This window comes from Terrapene carolina, unplaced genomic scaffold (assembly GCF_002925995.2).
Source record: "Terrapene carolina triunguis isolate 2854851 unplaced genomic scaffold, T_m_triunguis-2.0 Scaffold18, whole genome shotgun sequence".
NCBI classification, from domain to species: domain Eukaryota; kingdom Metazoa; phylum Chordata; order Testudines; family Emydidae; genus Terrapene; species Terrapene triunguis.
The window spans coordinates 511,558-538,810 of NW_020664369.1; the positions used below are offsets into that span (position 1 = coordinate 511,558).

The window sequence follows — 27,253 nt, forward strand, 5'->3', positions numbered from 1 at the left end:
TACTAAGCAGACTGAGGTCTCTGTCCAAATCCCGAACCTTGTTTAACACTGTTTAACGTTGGACAGTGACTGGGTTATGTTAACACCCTTTGGTCCCTATTTTCCATCTAAATCAGCGCTTCTCAAACTATGGGGTGGGTCTCCCAAGGCAGGAGTGGGAATATTTCAAGGAAGGTGAGAACTCCATGCTTTTTCCTCTTTTTTTGCAGAATTCTGGCAGTCAGCCCCAGGTGGCTGGGGCTCGTGCACAAGAGACGTGCACACGAGAGGTGAGATTAAAAGGGACAGCTGGAGTCCCACCACCCAGGCCTGGGCTCTCCTCCCCCAACCTATCCCTCACTGGGAGGAAGCCTGGGCTCAGGATCTCCTTCTCCCCCAATCCATCACCTGGAGGTGGTAAGGCTCCGTCTCTCAGCCCTGGGATGGCAGCAGCAGCGCAGAAGTAAGGGTGGCAATGGGCCGCAAAGTCTGCTGTGAAGAGTGATATTGACAAGTTATCACTTTTCACATTGCCTCCCTTACCTTTTGGAGTATTTGGGTGGTCCTTCTCATGATGTGAGCCCTAGAGGGGGTGGTGACACTATGTAGATGTGTGGGGGAGGGGGACCCCTGAGGGAGTGGTGACACGGAGTGTGTGGAGGGGGAAGGGAAGCCGTGGAGGGGGCAGTGACACGGGGGGGGAAGGAGGCACTACTGGCGCTCTGGAGGAGATAGTGTGTGTGGGGGAAGGGGGGAAACAGGGCAGTGACATTGTGGGGAGGGAGGAGGCAGCCCTGGAATAGGCAGTGGGGGGGTCCCTGGGATGTGGACACTGTGGGGGGGAGGCAGTCCTGGAAGGGGGATGTTGGCACTGGGGGGAGGGCAGCCCTTGAGGGGACACTGTGGGGGGCAGCACTGGAAGGGGCGGGGCGGTGTCCCCGGGGTGTGGAGACTGGGGGGGGCAGCCCAGGAAGGGGCCGGGGCGGTGGCAGTGGGGGAGAAGGGGCAGGCGGAGGAGGCAGGTCTCCGGCGGTGGTCCCGGGGCGGCGCTGTGGGCGGCAGTCGGGGCGGCGCCATGTTAAGAGCCGCCCTCCTCCGCCCCCCGCGCTTTCGGCTGCTCCGGCACCGCGGCCCGCCAGCGCCTGCGAGCCCCCCGCCTGCGCCCGAGGTAAGCGGCGGCGCGGGCTGTCACTGCTCCCGCGGGGGCGGGTGCAGGGCCGCGCTCGCTCTGCCGGTGCCCCGGGGGAGGCCCTGGGGCTCGGGAAGGCGGCAGCGGCGGGCTCTGCCGACAGGCCCCGGTAGCGCTCACCGTCCCAGCGGGCACAGCCGTGGCCAGGCCCTGCCGCGCTGAGCGCAGCCGGGGCTCGGGGGTGGCTGGGCTCGCTGTGGGCCCGGAGGTCAGCGGGGGAGGTAGCGCGGCTCCTCCTACCCCTGGGGCGCCTGTAACGCGAGACAGAGCCGGGCTCTTTGCTCTTCGCCCTGGCCGCGCCAGAAGCGCCGCCAAACCAGCGCCAGATTGTCCGCTTCCAGCCTCGCATCGCTTCAGCCAAACGGGTGCCATGTCGCCCCCGAGTTGACGCTTGTTCATAGTCACCCAGCTTGGTCCGGGCAGCGGGGTCCTGTGTTCCCGGTTGCACGAGTCCTGTAGAAAGAAATCAAATTGCGCAGGTAAAGCTTGCAAATTAGGGGGGTGGGGGGAATGAGATACCAGCCTATTGCTCTGTGCTGGGTGGGGGAGCGAGGCAGTGACTTCATGCAAGTCTCCCTGTTCCCACAAGGACCTCCTCAGAGGGGACCTGGGCATCATTGTAGACAGCGCCATATATACATACCCCTGCTCAATGGACATCTGCAGTCAGATAGCAAACAAGATGTTCTGATGTGATGGAGAATAATACAAAGAATATGATAATGGCCATATATCAACCCATGGTGTGGTCTGTACTGTGTAAAGTATTGGTCACCCAGTCTCAAAAGGCTACTGCAGAACTAGAGGGCATTCAGAGAAGCCTGGATCAAGGGCATGGAATATCCCATGTGAAGAGAAACTTTGAAGATTGGATAGTTTATTTGAGAAAGAAGATGTGATAAAACATATAAATTAATTAACAATAAAGAAAAGATAAATGGGGAACTCCTTGGAATCACCTTGCTTGACGCCTATATTTACAAAAAGTTCCAGTCTGATGATAAAGGAAATTAACAGAGCGTCAAGGAAATCTTCTGTGCAATAGCTCTCATGGTAGAGACAAATACAATTCCTCTCAAGTATAGGGAATAATCACCCATGCACTTTGAGCTTCTTTGCTTCAACACTTAGAAAATTCATTTCCTCTTATCTGACAGCAAGTAATGTTACAGAAGGAACTGCCAGGGCCTAATTTGCACCACTGAAGGTTCCTGGCTTGCCTTCCCTTCCATCTCTCCTTCCAGTTGCCAAGTCTACCTTACTCTCCTTCAGCACTGACAATGCCCCCCCCAGCCCCACCCCCCAGCTACTTAAATCTTTACACTGGTTTCCCTCATGTATCAAGTTTTTATCCCTTTAAAATTCTCCATAACTCCAGCGCTGTCTTTCTTCTCCTATACTACTTATGGTTTGTCCACAATCTAAGCTTTGTTTCCTTCCCCTCTAGTTTTTGTGCCTTCTTTAATTGTACCCTATAATGTCTCTGATTTAACATTTGTCAAGGTCCATCTCTGTCATCTGAAAACACTTCAGGACCCTCCCCCCATTTCAGAATCAAATACCATCCAAAAATAGTTGTATCTCCCACTGTTAAAACTTAGAGAAGGTAGGCGAGATAATATCTTTTATTGGATCAACTTCTGTTGGTGAGAGAGACAATCTTTTGAGCTAGACAGCGCTCTTCTTCAGGTCTGACCTGCGTAGCTTGAAAGCTTGTGTTTCTCACCAACCGAAGTTGGTCCAATAAAAGTTATTACCTCACCCACCTTTTCTCTCTAATATTCTGGGACCTACATGACTACAAGAATGGGGCATTACTATTAAAACTATCGGAAGTTAGGTGTAGACAAACCAGCATTGTACTAACCGGTAAATTCCCCTGCAGCTGTTGAATTGTTTCCTACAATATATTTTCTGCTTTGTTTTGCTTCACTTTTGAATAACTTTTATGCAATGAGATTACTCAGTAGATATATAGAGCTCATAGAGGATCAGGAAGAATTGCCTACCAGACTAAAATTGCATTTGCCTCTTTGCATTCCATTGGTGATCCTGCTTCTGCAAAAACGTAATCTGTTATATTCCCTTTCCTTTTAGTTGCCTTTTTCAACATATTGAAAACACATTGACTTCACTGAAGATACAACAAAAATGAATTTGGTCTACTGCATATAGTTCTTTTTGACCAAAGCTGGGTGTCGGAATATGAATTTAGGAGCTTAGTTTTAGGCCTGGATTTTTGTTACGTGAATCGGCATTGATATAGTCAAATTCGAATGGGATTATAGAAAAAAGAACTAGACATGACCACAGGGAAATATTAACTTTGTATATATAAAATGAATATAATATAATGTAAAGATTTGCATAGCTGTGGACTTGTTCTGTTACAAAAATTGATTCTTCTGCAGGATTATATCCTTTTAATTCATCACATTTTGGGCTTGAACAAAAGTACAGTCAGTAGAACAGGTAAACACAAATACTACCATTTACATTTAACACTGAAATTGGATTAAAAATCTAACAACCCCAAGGCAACAAGAAACATCCATTGTCTCTTTGCTGATAAAAGAATATTTAACTGAAGCTCTTTTAATTTACAATATACCATACAGGTCTGTCGCATCTTACGCGCATTTAACATGCGCGATTTCAACTTTACACGGTTGGCAAAAACAAAACAAAACAAAAAAGAGAAATACAACAATTTTAATACTATACCTGTAGTGCGGGCGATTTCGCCCGCCATTGAACTCAATGGGGTTTTGGCTATACGCGGTTTTCGCTTTACGCGCTAACCGCAGAACGGAACCCCCGCGTAAGATGAGACAGACCTTGGCTTTATTTAGAAGCTCTCACTTAAGTTAAATGTAATAATTTTCTCCTGGTATTTATAGTTTTAAAAAGTTCCTAAAGAAGACAGCTGCATTTTTATTAGCGTTTTCCTGGCTAAATGCAAAACATTTGGTTAGAATTTAAACTTACGGTTTCAGAATGAGCAGAAAAGGAAGGTACTAGGCATCAAAATTAATTGGTGATGTTACTTTCTTAGCAAGTCAGGGATGGGTGGACAAATTTCTGTTATGATGGGGTTTCACAGTAAGATCGAAAACTACATCAGGCTAATATTTAATAACAGTAGAATAGTCCTTTTTAACTTTCTGCAGCTTTTTAAAAAAATTGCATGGTAAACGTATGGCTGGTAGATATATTTATTATTTGTATAGTGGTAGTGCTTAGGGGCCCTAGTCATAGACTAGCCGTCACCTTCAGCCCCCAACTAAAACCTCTCCAGCGCATCATCAAAGATCTACAACCTATCCTGAAAGATGATCCCTCACTCTCACAGATCTTGGGAGAAAGACCTGTCCTTTCTTACAGACAGCCCCCCTACCTGAAGCAAATACTCACCAGCAACCACACACCACTGAACAAAAACACTAACCCAGGAACCTATCCTTGCAACAAAGCCCGATGCCAACTCTGTCCACATATCTATTAAAGTGACATCATCATAGGACCTAGCCACATCAGCCACGCCCTCAGGGGCTCGTTCACCTGCACATCTACCAATGTGATAGATGCCATCATGTGCCAGCAATGCCCCTCTGCCATGTACATTGGCCAAACCGGACAATCCCTAAGCAAAAGAATAAATGGACACAAATCTGACATCAGGAATCATAACATTCAAAAACCAGTAGGAGAGCACTTCAGTCTCCCTGGCCACTCAGTAACAGACCTAACGGTGGCAATTTTGCAACAGAAAAGGTTCAAAAACAGACTCCAACGAGAAACTGCTGAACTTGAATTAATATGCAAATTAGACATATCAATTTAGGCTTGAATAGAGACTGGGAATGACTGAGCCATTACACACATTGAATCTATTTCCCCATGTTAAGTATTCTCACACCTCTTGTCAAACTGTCTGTAATGGGCTATCTTGATTATCACTACAAAAGTTTTTTCTCTTAATTAATTAGCCTCTTAGAGTTGGTAGGACAACTCCCACCTTTTCATGTTCTCTGTATGTGTATATATATCTCCTCACTATATGTTCCATTCTATGCATCCGATGAAGTGGGCTGTAGCCCACGAAAGCTTATGCTCAAAAAATTTGTTAGTCTCTAAGGTGCCACAAGTACTCCTGTTCTTTTTATATCCCCACTGTGCTAGTTGCTGTACAAACATATAAAAAAGACAATCTTTTCCTTCAGAAATTTACAGTCTTCCTATAAGGCAAGAGAGAGTAGATGAATACAGGAAATATAGAACACAAGCAAACCAGTGACAGAACTTGGATTAGAACTAAATTTCCTGGCTCCTCCTACTGTGTTTAAACATTCAATGCTATCTCCCTTTTAAAAAAAAAAAAATATGACAGTTTAAACACATCCCTAGTGAACTGTTACTGTTGCATGATATTTGGCTATGGTAGCATCCTGAATAATAAAATCCCATTTCCCTTCCCCACTCTTCCAGAGCAGTGTTCCACCTTTTCTCCTCCTCCTACCCTTCTCCCCTTACCCCCCCAAAAAGAGAACATGCAGTTGGTGGGTCACCTTACTAAAAACTTTGGGAACCACTGTTATAGAGGATATTCCCTATGGTGGCTGAGGGCTGATAGTGAGATTAGTAGGTACACCATCTTGACTTATTTAGGAAAAGTGGAGTATGAAGTACAGTAGAAGTACTGGAATAGAACGTTAGTTCTCATAATTCTGTCCCCTCTCAGTCTCTGTCCTCTGCTCACATATTCCCTTGTGTTCTGCCCATTTGTCTCTGCTTGTTCCTGGCTCAGCCATTCCTCAGTGAGTGCCTGGAATAGTCTCTCACTATATGCCAAGGAATTACTGGAAAAAACATCTTCAAGAAGTTACACCTCTACCCCGATATAACGCTGTCCTCGGGAGCCAAAAAATCTTACCGCATTATAGGTGAAACCGCGTTATATTGAACTTGCTTTGATCCGCTGGAGCATGCAGCCTCTCTCCACTCCCCCTGGAGCGCTGCTTTACCGCATTATATCCAAATTCATGTTATATCGGGTCGCGTTATATCGGGGTAGAGGTGTACTGAAAACCCAACTGTTCAGTTAAGTGTTTAACATGAAATGGCCATGCTGCATTCTCTGTTTGGTTTTGTCTGGCATTCTTTGCTTGTACCTTTAGATTGTAAACCCTTAGAGGTGGGACCCTGTTATCTTTTTGACACTGACTTATTATTCAATAGTACCATGGGTATTTAAGATGCTGTGTACCGGTCAGTGAGGGTTTCTTTTAAAGGGTAGGGTAAAATGAGCATGATGGAGCTATGTATTCTTAGGGCTTTGTAAGAGGCCCTCAGTTCAACCTGAGGTACCAGTTAATTTTTAACTGGTATAAACCCAAACCATGTGGTTATGTTGTACAGCACTGCTCATCTAATGCCTTCCAATCACTTCACAACATTTGATTAAACCATATAAAGCTGGTGTAGAGTCTCAAGCAGAAATCCATGTGATCTAACTGTTTTGTCTTCTCAAAAAAGTTTTAAAGAGGAGAATAAAAAAAAATATTAAGGATAGTTTTGTGTAGAAAAAGTTGGCAGGAAGAGAGAAAGTTAAGAGGCAGAGGAAATGCATGAAGGCCACAGTGTGAAATTGGAAGAAGCTACAAATGCATTGGGCTTCTCAGGATGACATCAGCTTAGTAGCAGTGGGATTCTTTATTAGAGAAATGTTTTTGGAGTCTGAGGGCAGGTCTTCACTATGGGGGGGGGGTCGATTTAAGATACGCAAATTCAGCTACGCGAATAGCGTAGCTGAATTCGAGTATCGGAGCCGACTTACCCCGCTGTGAGGACAGCGGCAAAATCGACCTCCGCGGCTCCCAGTCGATGGCGCTTACTCCCACCTCCGCTGGTGGAGTAAGAGCGTCTATTCGGGGATCGATTGTCGTGTCCCGACGAGACGCGATAATTCAATCCCCGAGAGATCGATTTCTACCCGCCGATTCAGGCGGGTAGTGTAGACCTAGCCTTAGAATGTAGAGAGTGAACCTCTTAGTTCTTCTAGGTCATCTCCCTGTTCACTGCAGGTGTGTTGATTATTGCAAGTGTTCTGGGTGGGTTTCAGCAGAAATATTTTAATATGTTTGAATGGTACCTACTTTCCCAGAGAAGATTGCAAAAGTATGTTTTTATATTTTTCAGGTTCCTTATTTTTGTATAAAGATTGAGAGAAGTCAACCTGGTAAGATGGAATCCTCTGATATTGTACAGTAAAGCCCTAAAATACAAACTAATGTTAATGTTGACAGCCTAGGAGTAGCAAAAATAATTGTATAATAAGTAGTTTTGAGAATAAACGTAAAAAGATTTGGAGCCTTCTAAAGACCTTGCCTTTCAAAGATGCTAAGAGTCTAGTTCACTGCTGTGTTACTCCAGTTTTATGCTGGTGCAATACCATCATAGTCCAGGGAAGTTACACCAGTAACAGTAAAATTGTAGTAATTGAATTAGGGCCCAAATGTATAGTCATGCTCTTATTGTCTTAATGTAAAGATATAAGTGTTGGCACCAGTTTCTTCAAGATGCAGATGTCGATAGTTTAAAAGGTTCTATTTATTAGCAAAAGTGAAGGTATTTGGGTAGTAAGTGTTTATTAAGGAGTTAAAATTCCCAAGCACAGAGAGTGTGGTGAGAAAACATATACTTCTAGAGTTACTTTATGAACAAAATGAAGGCAAAGGATAGGATAATTTCTGTTCTGTACTGTTCTGTTCCTTGCCAGGCTTGGAAAGTAGTGTTCACAAAGGCAGAATAACACAATGATCCCAAAACTGTAGGATTTAAATGTAAATTCATTTTAAATGTGCAATGTAGGAGTAGAAGCTGGAGAATAAAAGACTATAGATTACCAGAGGTGGAATGATTTCATAAGACAAAAAGATGTTCAAACCTGTGTACCACAAAAGAACATATGAGGAGGTGTCTTGGTAACTTGATCCCATTCCCTTCACACCATTACTGTTCTCTCCTTTTATTAAAAGTTACCACACACACAAAAAATGTTGGCAAACAGCCACAAATTTGGTACCCTATTATAGACCACAGTTATTAAACCTGAAATGTTCATATAAGGCAACTGAATTTTTTTTTCTGAAACGTGGAAAGAATTTGTGTAACTGGAAGGTAACTTCTTTGTAAAAGTCAGCTGTACTGTAGTCACCTGAAAAAAATGGGCCATCCTGATTATCACTATAAAAGTTTTTTTTTTCTCCTGATAATAGCCAACCTTAATTGATTACTCTCGTTATAGTTGGTATGGCAACACCCATTTTCTCATGTTCTCTGTGTATATATCTCTTCCTACTGTATTTTCCACTGCATGCATCCGATGAAGTGGGCTGTAGCCCACGAAAGCTTATGCTCAAATAAATTTGTTAGTCTCTAAGGTGCCACAAGTACTCCTCGTTCTTTTTGCTGATACAGACTAACATGGCTACCACTCTGAAACCTGAAAAAAATGGCCATTCAAAGTTGTTTTTTGTTTTCTGTTTTTTAAAAACCTGTTGGCTGGAGATACAAATCGATAGTGGTTTTTGTTGTTGTTGTTTTTGTTTTGTTTTTAGCAGCTGAGATTATGGCACTGAAACAGATTTCCAGCAACAAATGCTTTGAGGGTTTCCAGAAGGTGTTTGAACATGACAGGTAAACATTACAAAGGCAACCTAAAATTTTAGCACCGGGAGAGCAATGGCAGTATCATATTACTTCCAATATTTCCATAGTCAAAAGAAAGACAAAATATGCATTTCCCTGATACTAATATTAGTGTTTTAGTAGCTTCATTTTTATATTATGTCTTCAGCTTACAAGTTGCTTTATTCTACATTTTTAAACACTTATTACTAAGTTCGGCAGAGGGAAAACATTAATAGTAAATTTACTATGTCCTGAGAATTGGTCTCATCACCTTGGGCTGCTGTATTTGCAATGTGGAAATATGAATGTATATTAAAACACTTACTGCTTCATTCACATGGAGTTATTCACATGACCAGAAGCATCAAACAAACTAAAATAGAAGTAGAAACAATCTTTTAGTGAGGAGGAATTACCTATACAACTATATATAAGCATGTAGTTTTCATTTCTGGTCTGTAAAAGACACCCATTACCCATGAATCAGCAATTCTTTGCTGTGAAGGGGAGAGACTCTTTTAGATAAAGGTCAAACTCCAGTTGCTTATGTAAGTCTTTTCAGCCTGTTTGCTTGTGGCATGTAATATTGTAATACATTTGAATTATACTCTATTAATTAGGTGGTTGTCCATCTTTTGAATTAGAATATATACAGCTCTACCCCGATATAATGCGACCTGATATAACACGAATTCGGATATAACGCGGTAAAGCAGCGCTCTGGGGGCGAGGCTGCGCGCTCCGGCGCATCAGCGTGTCTGGCTCCAACACGCTGCTCTGAGCGGTGTGTTAAGGGTGCCGGGCCAGGGCCGAGGGGTTGGATAACGGGCGCAGGGTCTCGGGGGGTGGTCAGGGGACAGGGGGGAGCCACACGCCGAGGATGGGAGCTGCAGTGCAGGGGAACGTCACACAGGTTCCAGCTGGTGCCGAGAAGTTGGGGAAGACTGGTCCACGCGGGGAAGTTGCGGATCCAGGGCAGGGAGAGGTGCCCATCCTAGATGGCGCCGTGCAGGTGCCCCTGTCCCGGCGCTGGAGGGCTCGGCACACAGCAGGATCGGCTGACAGGCTGCGCCCCGCTCGCAGCAGCGCCGGGCGGGCTCTCCGGGGCCATAGCGCCGCACTACCTGCCCGCAGTCAGGGGCTTCGTGTGCCCTGGCAGGCAGCTGGCCGCAGTGTCCTCACCAGAGACGGGCTGTGCGGGCCTCTGCGGAGGACGAGAGATGGGGCTGAGCGCGGGCACGCACGGCAGGAGCCTCCCGCCGATGGCTCACCTCCCCTGGCACTGAATGGGCCCGGGGCGGGGACCAGGCACACGTGGGCACCTCGGGTGAGGCTGCCCTCCCTGCTCCCCCTCGCGGTGGGGGTCGGATAGGGGGCGGGGCTATTTGCTGACTATTAATAACGGAGATGCTCGAGGCCAAAGCAAGTTCAATATAACACGGTTTCACCTATAACGCGGTAAGATTTTTTGCCTCCCGAGGACTGCGTACTATCGGGGTAGAGGTGTATATTCCTTTATATAGTACTGCTGCTGGAAGATCTTGCATCTAAAGAAAGTAGCTTCTGAAGAAAAAATGCTTTCTATTGGTAGTTTTAACATTGAATAAAAATTGGGCAATTGATTAGTGTATCAGTCTGGGAGACCGAAACAACTTGACTTTTGCTTCTATATGTGCTGCACTGTAAATTATGTGAGCTATTTGTATATGTTCTTAAAATATGTCTCTCCAATTTAACAGGCAGGAGTTAGGTTGAACATTGTTAGGTCTTGAATTCCAATGCTAATTTTCAAAATATTCCCTACCAGCCAGACTGTAAGGATTTGGTTTATTTTTCTTTCTTTTTAAAATGTATTTAAAACATAGTAGAAATGCAATCAGTGTTACTCAATAGGCTAATGTTGTTAATTTCACTTGCACTCTTAAAATACTATTATCCATTGAATCAGTAATGGCCTGGTTTAGATATTCTGATTAGTATTCTAGAAATGCATAGATAAACTCTAGATCAGGGATCGGCAACCTTTGGCACGCGGTCCGCCAGGGTGCCAGGCCGGTTTGTTTACCTGTCACCATTCCAGGCCAATGGGGGCAGCGGGAAGCAGCGGCCAGAACATCCCTCGGCCCTCGCAGGTAAACCCTGCTCTAGATAGTGCGTGTTTTTTTTTTTTTTAAATGATTGTCCTGGGCTTGTCTGTTAGATACTGTTAATCAAATGTATTTTGTTGCTACAGTATAGAGTTAAAATGCAAAATGAGGTTTGGAATCTATTTGCCACCAAAAGCAGAAATTGGGAAGTGTCCTGTGCTGTACTGGCTCTCAGGTGAGTAATGTGAACTTCGGTATTTTTAAAAGATACTGTTAGGTTAATTTAAGACCCAAAATTTACAGTATGTAAAAAAGGAGATAAATTGATTCCATTAAAGTATGGTTGCCAACTTTCTAATTGCACAAAACCGAACACCCTTGCCCTGCCCCATCCCCGAGGCCAAAAAGCAGTGCCCCCCATTTTTTGTTTTTTTTGTTTTTTACAGCGTTCCTCCCCGAGCACGCCGTTGCTGCTCCACTTCTTCCGCCTCCCAGGCTTGCGGCGCCAATCAGCTGTTTGGCGCCATAAGCCTGGGAGGGGAGGAGAATTAGGGCGGGGGCGGCGTGCTCAGGGAGGAGGCGGAGCAGAGGTGAGCTGGGGTGGGGAGCTGCCGCGGGGGGGCGCCTCAGGGCGGGGGGAGGGAGCTGCCGCGGGGGGGGGGGGGGGGGGGCGCAAGGTGGAAGTTTCGCCTAGGGCGCGAAACTTCCTTGCACCGGCCCTGGCTAAGGCAGGTGCCCTGGCTCCGTGCTGCTCCCAGAAGCAGCCGGCATGTCCGGCCCCTGGGTGGAGGCACGGCCAGGCAGTTCTGCGTGGTGCGCGCTTCCCATACCTGCAGGCGTTGCCCCCGCAGCTCTCATTGGCCATGGTTCCCGGCCAATGGGAGCTGTGGAGCCGGTTCTGGGAGTGGGGACAGCGTGCAGAGTTTCCCTGATCGCCCCTGCACCTAGGGGCCGCAGGGAAATGCCGGCAGCTTCCGGGAGCTGTGCAGAGTCAGGGCAGGCAGGGAGCCTGCCTTAGCTCCATTGTGCTGCTGACCACACTTCTAATGTCCCGGTCAGTGGTGCTGACCGGAGCTGCCAGGGTCCCTTTTCAACTGGGCATTCCGGTCGAAAACCGGATGCCTGGCAACCCTACACTGAAGACTGCTTTTGTTTGGGTTTAAACACTCCCCTGCAATGTGGTATTGTGCTAGCATATGAATCAGCCAGCCTTAGGGGGGGCAGGCTGCCAGATTTATGGCCTTTTTTTTTTTTTTTTTTTTTCTGTGCTGCTGGAGCAGTGCAGAGAAACTTGAAGGATCTGGCCCTGCACATGCAAAAAAATCTAGAACCTATATATTGTTGGTGGGCCTTTAGCTCACGTTGACTAAATCTTCAAATAGATTTAGGATATTCTGTGTAACTAATAAAAAGCTGTGCCTAAACAGCTTGAGATAAGCTGGTGTTTGCAGACTCAATAGATATTTTCCTCTCTGGACCTGTTTCTGGAAGAAAAAATGATCAGAACTAAACAAGTAGGGTGGAATCCACAATGGGGAAAATTGTCCTATTTAAGTAAATGTGCTGTATGAAAATTGTTTCATCCTGTATCCATGTTTTAGGATATGGTGCTATTTAGATCTCAGGGACTGGATATACTGTAAAATGTTAGTCTTAATGCATGGTGTAACAGTGGAAGAATGACATTATAGTTCTAAAACAAATTTTAACAGGAACTACCATTTTGATTGTATTAACAAATCAGACCAAGTTTGAAATATGGATTTTGCCAGAGGTACATTGTGTATATATAAGATATAGAAGAATTTAGTTTAAAAAAAAAAAAAAAAAAAAACCTGAAAACCTTGTCCTAATATATGTTTACCAACTTAAGCAGTAGTTGTTGAAAGCAATGTTTTGCAGCCTATTGTAATTTTACCAGTAGTCTGATATATGTAGCTATGGTAAAGTTTACTTGTGTTACTTTTGATATTTTCCCCCAATTACCTTCTTTAACTGTTAATATTTTGTATGAATTATCAAAAAATAGCAAATTTCTATTATTGATGGTTGGCAAAATTAGTAAATGTCTCAATTCCGTGTACAAGCATAAGTCACTAAAATTAGAGGCAGTTAAAATTCCATTAAAGCTAGTGGAAGTACAAGGGTAGAATAGGCCAGTAGAGGTGTGATTCTAAGCCCTAACCTGTACTTGACTTCCATTATAATTGAGTGTTGTGCGTGTAGAATGATGACAGATTGCATAAGAGTGTTAACATCTAATATTGAAGCTGTTTGTAGGTTAGAAGAAATTGTCTGAGGAGGTACCACAACTCTTCTACAGCACTTACAGTAAAATAACTAATTACAAGCAAGCCTCCTTTGCTAATAAGTCAATCAGTTGAAACTATCTAAAACTCACCACAGGTGAAGGTTAAAACTACAATCTGTAACTCTTCCTACATGGCACTGTGAAGAATCCTTAAAATACTGGTCTAAGTTATCATAGACTTGTAATTCGACTTCAGTCTCAAACCTGCTCTGTCATAAGCACAGATTGCTATGGATCCTGAGGTATAGGGATCCACCATGCTTATTATAATTGCTAACTAATGAAATATAGGACTTTTTTTGTCACTTAATGTCTTCTCGAATGATATCTTACGCAGTATTTGAGAACTCTGCTTATAGTAAATGAACAAGCACTTGTGTGGCTCTCTGGATGAAACATTCAGTGACCTAATTATGGTCAATACCTAACCATGGACAAAATCCCAAAGATCTTTAAAAGGAATGGTGGTTGATACAAGTGGGAAATGAAAAAGTTAGTACGATCAAATCTTTTTTTCTGTGGAAATGTGAAAATGTAACTGAGTCTGTTTCTATGGACTGTTAGCAATTACATTCATTCTTAAGGCATGAATCCCATTTATTTTTAAACTTCTCTAGTATATGTTGGAAGCTGGAATGCTGTGAGTAGTATATAACCAGTCATATTTTTATCTCTAGGATTAACTTGTACAGAACAGAACTTTATTACCAAATCTGGTTTTCATCAGGCTGCAGCTGAACATGGCCTCATTGTAGTTGCACCAGATACCAGTCCACGTAAGTGTCTTCAGGTTTCATGATGAGCCTTCAGCATATAAACGTTTACTGCTGCTTGTCCCCAAAGAATAGAATGATTCATGTTACTACTAAATGTATTGGTGTAATTGTATCTTTATTTGGAATGTTCCATCTGTAGGTTCTATAGATTATACCAATTTGCTGAATTATGTGTTTAATATATATTAAATGAATTGTAACTTTAGAACTCCACTATTAAAGCCATTTTAATACAAATGTCCTAAAATTAAGATAAGGGGGCAGTTCAGGTCACACACGGGCAATGTAAGACTCTCGTTCCCCTCCATTTTTTTTTTTTTGGTTCTCCAAAGTCCCTGGCTTACACTTCATGACACACCTTGGTGTATATCGCTGATACTCAGACAGAGGCTCGAGAGCTGCAAGTGGCTTTTTAACGTGTCTCCTGTGTCTCTTTGCAGCACATGATATTAAAACACTGTGTGATTTAATTATTAACTAATCTAAGTTATTTAACCAAGCAGGATGCCTTTACTATGATATTAACTCAGGGGTAGGCAACCTATGGCACGCGTGCCAAAGGCGCTACGTGAGCTGATTTTCAGTGGCACTCACACTGCCCGGGTCCTGGCCACCAGTCCGGGGAGCTCTGCATTTTAATTTAATTTTAAATGAAGCTTCTTAAACATTTTAAAAACGTTATTTACTTTACATACAACAATAGTTTAGTTATATATTATAGACTTCTAGAAAGAGACCTTCTAAAAATGTTAAAATGTATTACTGTCATGCGAAACCTTAAATTAGAGTGAATAAATGAAGACTCGGCACTCCACTTCTGAAAAGTTGCCGACCCCTGTATTAACCAATTGTAGTTGATAAAATAATAGGCATTTTGCTGGGAGAATTTATATATAATATAAATAGTAAATGAAACAATGAATTCACAGTACTGTGGCTCTTTTGGTTAGTGTTGATTGCTAATTTGGCTCCTGAATCACAGAGATCTGAGTATCACTGGGATATACTATGCTGATACCTTACATCATCCATGGAACCCTGTTGGAACATGGAGCTAGTGTTTTGTTTTTACTGTGTTGCATGATTTTTCAGAGCCTTTTACTATTTACTGTACTCAGTACTTATAAAGCTAAAACAACAGTTTAAAAAAAGCACACACATCTCTTCCCCAGTGCAGAAGTCTGGCTCCGGTAGGGTTCCTTGGCTGGTGTAATGTTCCCTTATAAGGCATTGATTAGTATAGAAACTGGGGAACCTGAAAAGGGGAAATTCTGTACCCACCTTTGTCACAGTTCCCTGGAGAGTTCTGTAAATTACACTACAGCTTTCTGAATGCTCTTGGTATTTTCTGCTACAATGGTACTTATGCTATACATATCGGAGGAGCCTTTCTGATATTTTCCAGCATTTGATGGCATCGAATCTCAACAAAAATGCTTGATTTAATTCCCTCAAAACAACTTCCTAACAAGTTCCTTTCACAAATTATTCGTCATGGCTAGGTATTCCAGTTCCCTGGACATAGAATGTAAGATCATTGAATATTTGAGAGCCCTTGATCACAACAATGATTTAAGGACAGAATTTCAACTTTCTGAAAGTTCTATGCTTTAATCTCTTTTTTGTACTAAGAAAAATTACTGCAAAATATTTTACTGAACTGCTAGGGGAGCAACATATATTCTTCCATATTTTGTCCTGGGACCTGATGTCTTCCTGTGTTTAGTGCATTTTTAATTAATATGCAGAAAGTATATTGAAACAAGCATTATTGTAACATGCATTCATAGCTATTATGTACTGCAGAGAGGGATGGTCAAATCTTCATTATGTCATTCAAATAACATCAGATTAAGGGTTTGGGGCTGTAACTGCCCTTGGGTGCTTGGACTTGCTTTTGTGCTACCTCTGGCCATTTGCTCTTTGCATGCCTGTTCATTGATAGGATCATACGTTCTCTTTTGCACTAACCTCTTGGCCTGTCTCCTGCCTTTGTAACTTGCCATAACTGGAATAAATCAAAGCAGATGACTGCAAGCTCCGCTGTGTTAATGGATTTTCTAGTGCATCTCTGATGTCCATTGTGTTCCAGACAGCCTCAGTTCTCTGTTCACAGGGCCCAAATCTCTAACACCTTTAAGTTATCTGGAACATTGAGTTTGCAGCAGAAAAAAAAGCCAACCTTTTTCCCGGTCATATTAATCTCTCCTCATATGGCAGCTGTTCCATACCCCTAATCATTTTTGTTGCCCTTTTCTGAACCTTTTCCAATTCCAATATATCTTTTTTGAGATGGGGCGACCACATCTACACGCAGTATTCAAGATGTGGGCATACCATGGATTTATGTAGAGGAAATATGATATTTTCTGTCTTATTATCTAGCCCTTTCTTAATGATTCCCAACATACTGTTTGCTTTTTTGACTGCCGCTGCACATTGAGTGGATGTTTTCAGAGAACTATCCAGAATGACTGCAAGATCTCTTTCTTGAGTGGTAACAGCTAATTTAGACCCCATTATTTTATATGTATAGTTGGGATTATGTTTTCCAATGTGCATTACTTTGCATTTATCCACATTGAATTTCATCTGCCATTTTGTTGCCCAATCACCCAGTTTCGAGAGATCCTTTTTTTTAGCTCTTCACAATCTGCCTGGGACTTAACTATCTTGAGCAATTTTGTATCATCTGCAAATTTTGCCACCTCACTGTTTACCCCTTTTTCCAGATCATTTATGAATGTTGAATAGGACTGGGCCCAGTACAGACCCCTGGGGGATACCACTATTTACCTGTCTCCATTCTGAAAACTGACCATTTATTCCTACCCTTTGTTTCCTATCTTTTAACCAGTTACCAGTCCATGAGAGGACCTTCCCTCTTATACCATGACAGCTTACTTTGCTTAAGAGCCTTTGGTAAGGGACCTTGTCAAAGGCTTTGAAAATCTAAGTATACTATATCCACTGGATCCCCTTTGTCCACATGCTTGTTGACCCTTTCAAAGAATTCTAGTATTGGTGAGGCATGATTTCCCTTTACAAAACCATGTTGACTCTTCCCCAATAAATTATGTTCATCTGTGTGTCTGACAATTTTGTTCTTTACTATAGTTTCAACCAGTTTGCCCAGTACTGAGGTCAGGCTTACTGTCCTGTAATTGCCGGGATCACCTCTGGAGCCTTTTTAAAAATTGGTGTCTTTTGGCGCTGTACCTTTTTAATTTCTGATTAATCTCCTCATTTTGTGTAGTTCCCCTTTCTGAAACTAAATGCTAGAGTGTTGGGCTGCTGTGGTGTTTTCCCTGCCACAGGGAAGTTAAATTTAATTATATTATGGTCACTATTACCAAGTGGTCCAGCTATATTCACCTCTTGGACCAGATCCTGCGCTCCACTTAGGGCTAAATGAAGAATTGCCTCTTCTCTTGTGGGTTCCAGGACTAGCTTCTCCAAGAAGCAGTCATTTAAGGTGTCAAGAAACTTTATCTCTGCATCACGTCCTGAGGTGACATGTACCCAGTTAATATGGGGATAGTTGAAATCCCGCATTATTATTGAGTTTTTATTTTAATAGCCTCTTTAATCTCCCTGAGCACTTCACAGTCACTTTTACCATCCTCGTTAGGTGGTTGGTAATATATCCCTACCGCTATATTCTTATTTTTAGAGCGTGGAATTACTATCCATAAAGATTCTATGGTACTGTTTGGTTCGTTTAAGACTTTTACGTCATTTGATTCTATTGTCAAATCATGGGCAAACTGAAGAGGGATAAGAGATGGCTGGATGGATTGAATTTAAGGGAAACATAAAAATTAAGTACCGACAGTATAGCCTTGGTGAAGGAGGATATGTCTACAGTTATTCAAAAGAGGAATGACTTAGGTTTTATACGGGGTTCTAATTTATTATTGACATGAAACAGAGAAAAGGTGAATTGAGAATTAATATACAGAAGATGTTCCTGATGGTGAGATTAACTAGACTGGAAACTCCCAGGGGAGGAAGTGGAACATATAATTTGAATAATTCAAAACTAGACTGGACAAAGCAATCAAAGATATACGGTAGTATAGGGTATCTTGTATTGGCAGGAGAATGGACTGGATTTTCTGTTTCTAACATGTCCCTGATTTATTTGATAAGAAATTCATAGTGTAGTAAGATTCAGTTAAATTAATATCTGATCGTACATCAGAGACAAATTTTGGGATTGAAGGGATGAAGAAAAGTGAAAACTAAGAAAACATTGCACTTTTTACTTGTGAATCTCAAAGCATTTTGGAAACATTAATGAATTAACCCTCAAAACACTGTATTACTGCTTAAACATCATCCTCATGTTACAGTTTTTGGGAAACTGAGGCACAGAGGTTAAATTTATCCAGGTCCATCTAGAAGGGTGTGGCTTATATAATGGAAAAGAATACCCTAACATCAAATTAGGTGATGGGACAATAAACTGAGAATCACTTTTCCATGATAGGTGGCTGCAATATTGAAGGAGAAGATGAGAGCTGGGATTTCGGCACAGGTGCTGGTTTTTATGTAGACGCCACTGAGGAACCATGGAAAACCAACTATAGAATGTACTCGTACATAAAGGATGAGGTGACTTTTTTTTCCAACTGAAATTAATGTTGCTAAATGTGTTAAACTCAATCTCATTGTTTTGCCTTGACTAGAGGGACTGATCTCCTCTTAATTGGACTATTGTAGTGAGATGGCCGCTTATCATGCATATCAAAGTTGGACCATTTTCATTAGCAGTCAAATGTCATCATTTTCAAAATAGAATGCTTGAGCAAATCTATTAAGATGATGAATAACAATACATAGAAGTCTGTTAATTTGCAGCATGAGTGGTCCAGATTAAAAAGTAATGTTGACAGGGACATGAAATATAAAAGGCCTCTCCAGAACAAGTTGTCATTCTGCTCATTTTGTGAGAACATATTTAGGGATTTAGTTAAAATGAGAACAGGGTTATAATGAAACCTCAATCTTGTTATACATGTACATTTACATAAATGTATTGTAATATGTCTAGTTGATTAACATCTTGTAGACCATGAAATGTCTACAGATGTTTGAAATGTTTCCTTTTGTGTTTAGTGATATTCAGTAGTTGAGATTGTTTTGTACTTGTGGTTAATTTAACAGTTGAGGTCACAGTCTGAAAACTAATTTGTACATTTAATCTCACAATTCTTTTATCTGGATTAAAACACAGTAATAGATCACATTAAGTTGCTTGACTCTCAAAGTCTAAATATATTAAAGTCTTCCTTTTTTTTTCTGTCACACTTGATTTTTTTCAGCTGCCTAAATTAATAAAAGCCAATTTCCCAGCTGACTCAGAAAGGATGTCTATTTTTGGGCACTCAATGGGGGGCCATGGAGCTCTTATCCTTGCTTTGAAGAATCCTGGAAAATACAAAGTAAGATATTAAGTTTTATACAATCTTCTAGAGAAAAAGCGTTTAAAAATCTAATTCAAGTTAAACTCTGTTGTTGCAACCTTTAAGATTATGAATAACTTTAATTTTAATACTAATAGCCTACAGGTACTAGCACTGCCTAGTACTGAATGCTACTGTAAAATGCATTAGCATTTGGCATTGGTGAAATACCAACTACAGGATTCAAAAAGTTAAAAACTGAGTTAAATATAGTCTCCAGTGGAGAATATTAAAGTCTTATTGCTATTTTATCCAGACTATTGTAGTTAAGCAGCAGCAGCACATTTACATGGCTGTAGTGTAGCTGTGGCATCACCTAGAATGGACTTCCATCTTGAACAGTCTCTTGCAGGTCTTCTTCCTTCATCATGAGTCAGTATGGGAGGATTTGGGCTTCTTAATCCCTCAAAAATCACATCTTCCAATCTCATTTGTGGCCGATCTCATGCTCTTTCCTTTTACCTCAGCTTGTAAATCTTCTATAGAAATGTACCATTTTCTGCCCATTGGACAGGACCGCATCATTGCAGTCATCTTGTTTTCATCTGGGCAGGACTTCAGCTTCCCAGAATCATCCAAGTATCTCCTCATTTGTGACAAAATCAAACCAATAGATGTTAAGAATACACCATCACTTTTGACATGGAAAACTGTTTAGTTTTCTGTCCTCAGCTGTTTAATGGCCTTGTTTCTGCTCTATATAACAGGGTAGTCCTCATCACCACGTTGAACACTCGTATCTTAGTTGTCACACACATCCCACCACCCACCCAGAGGCTTTTGAGGATGCTGAAATGCAGTTGATGCAAGACCGATCGGATGTGACATCTTTGCAGGGCTGGTGCTACCATTAAGGCAAACTAGGCGGTTGCCTAGGGCGCCAAGATTTGGGGGCGCCAAAAAGTGGTGCCAATTTTTTTTACAGTATTCCTGGGCTGGGCTGCCGGCGGCGCACTGACACCAGCTCCTCAGACTCCCTCTCCCAGCGCAGCGGCCGCTCCACTTCTCCCGCCTCCCAGGCTTGCGGCACCAATCAGCTGTTTGGCGCCGCAAGCCTGGGAGGAGAGGAGAATTAGAGTGGGGGCAGTGTGCTTGGGGAGGAGGCGGAGCAGAGGTGAGCTGGGGTGGGGAGCTGCTGCACGGCTCTCCTGGGGTGGGGGGGAGCTGCTGCAGGGATGGGGATGGGGAGGGGCGCATGGTGGAAGTTTCGCCTAGGGCGCGAAACTTCCTTGTACCAGCCCTGCATCTTTGGTTACAATCTCCTGCTGTCAACCGACTACCAAGATAGATAAAACTATTCAATCCTTATCATCTACATGTAGCATTGACAGATCATTCATTTCCATGTTATAGAAGGCACATATAACTTTTGTCACCATTGATCTTAAGTCCCATAGATTCTGAATTTTTTTTGAGCATTTAGTGTGCCTAGTGGTACATATAATTGTATGCGGGTCGATGGTAGTAGTGGACTGAGAATCAGGAGTATCCCAGGGCTGCATTCTCTCTGGTATTTCTAATAGACTATGTCAGGGGTGGGCAAACTTTTTGGCCTGAGGGCCGCATCGGGTTTCGTAAATTGTATGGAGGGCCGGTTAGGGGAGAGGGTTGTGGCCCGGCCCCCACCTCCTATCTGCCCCCACTCCCCCCGGGACTCCTGCCCCATCCAACCCCCCCCCCCACCCCCGCTCCCCGGCCCCCCGCCCAACCCCTCCTCTCATTCCTGACGGCCCCCCCAGGACCCCTGCCCCATCCAACCACCCCTTCTCCCTGTGAAGCATCTGGCATTGGCCACTATCGAAGACAGGATACTGGGCTAGATGGACCATTGTCTGACTTGATATAGTAGTTCTTATATTCCTATGTTCGTAAGATTGTTATAAAATGGCTGAAAGTTTGTATTGAGTTAATTCCCAATACATGCACATTACAATTCATAGAATTTTTAAGCTGTTCTGTCTTCCTTGGCATTTTCAATAAATGCCCCAATTTTACGGCTTCAGAGGTTTCAAAATCCAAAGTAATCCCTTGCATTTTTGGTTAGCAAATCTTAGCTCTCTATTGTTAGATGAGAGACATTAGTGTCTTGTGTGTGTGGAGGGGACCTAATTGTACCTTGTCCCTTTTGTGGTCTCTCTGAGCACTTATTTGTGGATTGTGTTCCTTTATACATTTAAAAAAAAAATTCTAATGATGTCACAAGACTGAGATTGACTGCTGTATAAGGTGAGAATAGAGCACTTGCTCCCCAATGTGCTACAATTGTAACTAGGCAGAACAGCTTTTGAACACACTTTTCGCTCACATCTTGCTTATCAAAATGACTTTTCTTAATCCCTATGTTTGTGTTTCTAAACAGTCTGTATCAGCATTTGCTCCTATCTGCAACCCAGTCCAGTGTCCCTGGGGGAAGAAAGCTTTTGGTGGATATCTGGGATCAGATCTAACTAAATGGGAGGTATGTGTGGGAGAGTCCAGTCATTTAATGAACTGTAAAAAGAGCTTGTGACTGCACTATGTAGTAGGGAAGCAAAACATGAAGTGATGACTTCTGTTTGAATAACACCATGTTATCCCATCATCAAACATTGAATCCGACTGTACAGTACTTGTGTGGATACTGATCACCATCATATTGCTGGCTCCCACTTTACAAAAAACATACATTAACAGGAGGCTGTTCTTACCACATAGAGACAGTAAATTCTCTCCTCACTTCTGAAGATTTTAAATTGTGAGATAAGTAGAAATATGAGCAAGCTCTGGCTCTTCATCTGTTTCCTGGAAACATTGAACAGATGAAAATCTGATCCCCTTTTTAGGGTGATGAAATGCTCTGAAGCAGCAACCTTTTCAGTGTGGCGGGCGCCTGACGACTAGCCGCCGAGGAGCATGGCCACCGGACAAGCAGCCGCTGAAATGCCGCCGAAAAGCAGCAACGCCAACAAGCGTCGCTGCCGAGAAGTAGCGTCAAGAGGCGCCACCGAAAATGGCAGCGTTTTGACGTTGCCGCTTCTCGGCGGCTGCTTTTCCGGCGGCCAGTAGGTGGGCGCACACAGATGCCACGGCGGGCACCATGGCGCCCGCGGGCTCTGCGTTGGGGACCCCTGCTCTGAAGGCTCCCCTTGACTTATGTCTGCACTACAAGTGAAGTGTGATCATAACATGGGTAGGCTAGCTTTAATTGAGCTAGCACAGGTAACAATAGCAGTGTAGATGTGGTGGCATGGGCTTCAGGACAGGCTAGCAACCAGAATATTTAGTTAGACTACCTGGAGGGCTTGTACGCTGGCTGCTTGCCCATGCTGAAGGCCATGCCACCTCATCTACACTGCTGTTGTTTCCTGTACATTTAGACTAAGCTAGCACGGTATGCCTGAGCTACATTCACTTGCAGAGTCGACGGACCCACAGTGTATATTCCTGTATTCTCTGTGCACAAAGGATTTGCTTCTTATAGTGGCAGGCAAAAGAGGAAAAACGTGTTGGTCAGAGATCGGTAAGTCTGAATTCTGTAGGAGCAGGCTGGCAAAACGTTCGGTTCTTTAATCGTGATTAAATACTATGGGCATTGATACCAATAGAACAGGATTTGAGTCAGTGAGATAGATTTAAGGTTTTGGCCTGAGAGCCCCAACTTTGAACTTACTCCATAGTTTGGACAGCCTTTTAGTGTAAACATTGTCTTAGACCCCAGTTTGTTGTCCATGTCCCTATCCTATCCTAAACAATAATTCTAATCCAATTTGGTAGTATAGTTACTAGGTGAAGAAAATTCTCAAAAATGTTGTTACACTTTTAATTAGTTTAATTTTATTTCTACAGGCATATGATGCTACCCATCTTGTGAAGTCTTATCCAGATTCTCATCTTGACATCTTAATTGATCAAGGCAAAGATGACCAGTTCCTTTCAGCAGGGCAATTACTGCCTGACAACTTTATTGCTGCCTGCACAGAGCGGAAAATCCCTGTAGTCTTTAGATTGCAACAGGCAAGTACCAAAAGTACCTTTTTGGGGGGAAGCAGGGTGGGGGTGTCTGATGCATCCATCCCATAATTACTGGGTTGACTCTGTGTGCCTAAAAGGTGAAGCAGCTAGCCAGAGACAGTCCCAGTCCTGAAATAGACAAGACAGGCAAAGGGTACAGAAAGGTAAAGTGATTTGTCCAAGGTCACACAGCAGGTCAATGGCAGGGGTGAGAACAGAGAGCAGCTCTCTTGACTCAGTGCAGTGGTGTATCCACTAGACCCCACTGACTTAATTACTTTGACCACTATAGGGGGAGCTGATTTTTAGTTTAAACATTATAGGGTGTTTAGAGTGCAATCCAATCTACTGGTGACATGCTGATGAGGAAGAAAATACATGAATTTTGTTGGAGATAAGTATCTTGCTCTGTTTTTAATATATTGCAGTAACCCATCACAAAAGCATTATGAAGAAAGTGTGCTCTTATCTGATTGATCATCTGTATACATTTAAACCACGTAGTGGCGTTTATATAGTGGTACATTGTTGGTTTTGGCTGACAGGATCAGTCAGGAGGCAAAGAAAGAACCCTCCCTTTCCTGCAGCATTATGGCACAGAGTCACAGTAGCCTGAAATTCTTCAGGGTTTTTCAAATGACTCCATCCTATCTGCCATGTCCTTCCGAGATAGCCGCTGCCTGCACAGGTGGTGTATTTATGGAGTGTGCCCATCTTCATCGGGATGGGAGAGCCTAGTGCACAGCCAGTTTATGTAGCCTCCTAGGGCTAGGACAGGCCCTGCATAAACCTGAAATAGCCTCCTTACTGCCTTCTTAAAACGAGCAGACAGACATCGAATGAGCTGTCACTAACAATGCTCGAAAATCCAGTTCCAACGCCTTACCATTAAGTACCTTGAATTGCTGAATCTGTTTTTCTCTTTGCTAGGGCTACGATCACAGCTACTTCTTCATTGCGACGTTTGTTAATGATCACATCAGACACCATGCAAAATACCTCAATGCTTGAATCATAGGAGTCTTTTGTCCAGTACAAGTCAATATGTACACAAATGTTAACACAAATCACTTGCTGAATTAGTGCCTATAAAATGGAGTCATGCTGATAGTAGTGCTAAAAAATCCTTAATTCTCTTTGTGTACTTCAGAATAAATATTTTGAATGTGTTCATCTGCTTTGAAACTTGTTTAACCATATTGGGAAAAGCATCCTGAGGGTAAGGCTCAGAATAGAAATGATCATTTAAGTGTTTTTGTTTTTAAACAGCATATTGACATAGAATGTCTGTGGTCTCAAGCCAGTGCAGACTGCAGCAGGAGGGTATGTGGGTGAGAGGAGAACTAGTACCACACTAACTTTCAATTTGTCTCTCATTCAGCACTGAACAGAATAACTGGACAATTTTGAATACTTGGCTGAAAACAATAGCAAATTAAATGGATTTACACTCAAGTGTTTTTCTCCTGCCTATTGAAATGTATTTCCAGGCCAAAATCTGCAGCTGTTGATGGAAAATGCAAACAAACTTACACTGCATTGTGCTCAACCTTTCCCCCTTGTTAACATTTAACCTGTAACTGGGAGTGTAAAGGGACTCTGAAGGCAGCTAGCTGAAATCAGGTTTTAAAGGGAGCAGTTCATCCTTTTTATGACTTATGGTTCCTCAGAAACTTACTCAGTGGCAAAGGCTAGAGATTCTTCTAAGAGAGGAATAAAGGTCTGTGGCCTAATTAGTTTGAGGGATGGATACGCAGTGGGATAGACAAAGAAATTAACAAGGAGAGCATTGGGGAGCAGATTCTGCCACGTTTTAGTACCTTACTGTCTGAGCAGAAAAGGGGGGCTATTTTACATGAGTAAAGGGTAGCAGAATCTGACTCTGTTGTACCAGATTTAAAATGATTCCCCATGGCGTGTAACTCTGCCTGCTAATTTGTGTGGGGGGAAAAAATACAGTCAGCCTAGTCTTAACTTGGGGTAACACTCTAAAATCCTAGTGAACACGTGTGTCTCTACTTAAAAAGGCTTTTATGATGGGACAGGATTTAGCCAACCTACTGTAGCTGTTCACCATGTACTATGTAGATCCAACAGCCAGGCCTTCCTCTCCCTCCTCCAATACTGGTACCGGCTATTTCAGCCTGGAGCTGGAGTAATAGCTCGACTGCTATACGACGGCTTTAGGGGGAGAATTTTTTACCTACAGCAAGTCCCTGTAGGTCCACAGTTAGGTTTGAGAACCGCATCTCAATAGAGCGTATGGACAATCTCCTCCTGTTCGTGATCAGATAACATCCTCATGTAATGCACTGCGGTTGCTTACATGAACAAGTAGTAGGTCAGTAATGTAATTTCATGTCATCAAATAGAGGACTTAGGCGGCCGGGGGGAGGGCGCCAGGGGGGAGGGCGGCCAGAGCGCTGGGGGTAGGGTGGCGAGCCCGGCCGTGGCCCCGCTCTCCCCGGCGGCCGGAGCGCCCCCCCTCCAGGTGCCGTCCCAAGCACAAGCTTGGTGGGCTGGTGCCTGGAGCCGGCCCTGCGCGTGCCAAACACGGCACGCGAGCCGATTTTGAGTGGCACGCTGCCTGCCCGGTGAGAGGAGGGGGGCGGAGGGGCCGGAATGCACCACGTTGGGGGGAGAAGCGGGGGAGGGGGGAAGCTTGGCTTCTGCAGGACCAAGTTTCTGCCTCCTGCCCCCGCAGGGGAGAGTGGTGGGCAGGGGGGGCTGAGTGGGGCAGGGGACCGGGACCCCTTCCCCCCCCCACTCTCCCTCTCCCTGCCAGCGATGGCCCTTGCGACGGGGAGGGGGAGCGGAGCAGAGCAGAGCCGAGCGGCAGCGTGCTCCCTGCTCCGTAGAGCAGGTAGGGACGGAGCCTGGGGGAAGGGGGTGGAACAGGGGATATCCCTTCCAGCCCCCTGCCATGAGCCGCTCAGGGCAGGGGGCTGGGAGCACCCCCACGAGCCAAGCACCCCAGCCTTCTGCCCTGCACCCCCACACACCCTCCAGCCCTCTGCGCTGACCTTGAGTCATCCCAACACCCAGCCTTCTGCCCAGCACCTCCACACCCCCCCAGCCCTCTGCCCTGACCTCCCCTCAACACCCAGCCTTCTGCCCTGCACCCCCTCCCCCCCAACTTATAGACAGAGACCTTCTAAAAAACTTTAACATGTATTACCAGCACGCAAAGCCTTAAATTAAAGTGAATAAATGAAGCCTCGGCACAACACTTCTGAAAGGTTGCCTACCCCTGGTACAAAGTTTAAGTGACTGCTACAAGTGGATATTAGAAAAGCTGCACCGTTTTAAAAAAAAATTTACATTAAGACAAAGGTCTGATCTCCAGCACACTGGCACCCTTGGCAAACACGGTGTTTGGCCAGCTCAAATGTTCTAACAAGATCTCAACCTTGTATTGCTGTTGTGTGCCATGGTGTATGACACCTGAGATGGCGTGGTATCTCCTCTTGCTGAATGAAACGGCTGATATGTTGTGATAAACACTTCTATTTTACTATATGTAGCAAAGTATGTAAAAAGTCTCTTTCCTAATTCATTCTGAAATAGCCAGTTAACTTAAAACAGCAGCATCTGGTGCTGTGATTAGTGCCTAGAGCATGGAGTTTGAAGTATCTTAAAGGCTGGAAGATTATCTTTTGGGCATTACAGGCAGCCCTTGACTTATGACAAACAGCACAATGTTTATAAATTGTCACGTTTTGACTTTACAACACTCGATCTGACGTTCCTATGGGAAATTC

At 43.6% G+C, this 27,253-nt stretch overlaps 1 protein-coding gene across 6 annotated transcripts; it reads left to right on the forward strand.

Moving 5' to 3' along the window:
* Nucleotides 1–1,046: 1,046 nt before the first annotated feature.
* On the forward strand, nucleotides 1,047–24,665 carry LOC112104301 (S-formylglutathione hydrolase). Of its 6 annotated transcripts, none has more exons than XM_024196528.1 (10): nucleotides 1,048–1,147; nucleotides 3,580–3,640; nucleotides 8,791–8,866; nucleotides 11,094–11,182; nucleotides 13,936–14,034; nucleotides 18,527–18,651; nucleotides 19,362–19,481; nucleotides 21,862–21,960; nucleotides 23,328–23,495; nucleotides 24,423–24,665. In XM_024196528.1, the coding sequence occupies exons 1-10, from the start codon at nucleotides 1,055–1,057 to the stop codon at nucleotides 24,501–24,503; spliced, it is 1,011 nt and encodes a 336-aa protein (XP_024052296.1). In that variant the 5' UTR covers nucleotides 1,048–1,054; the 3' UTR covers nucleotides 24,504–24,665. The 6 variants fall into 6 exon arrangements, with proteins under 6 accessions (XP_024052301.1, XP_024052296.1, XP_024052297.1 ...); XM_024196529.2 differs by lacking the exon at nucleotides 3,580–3,640 and adding an exon at nucleotides 7,367–7,406 and having other exon boundaries at nucleotides 1,062–1,147; XM_024196530.3 differs by lacking the exon at nucleotides 1,048–1,147 and adding an exon at nucleotides 7,367–7,406.
* The last annotated feature ends 2,588 nt before the right edge of the window (nucleotides 24,666–27,253 follow it).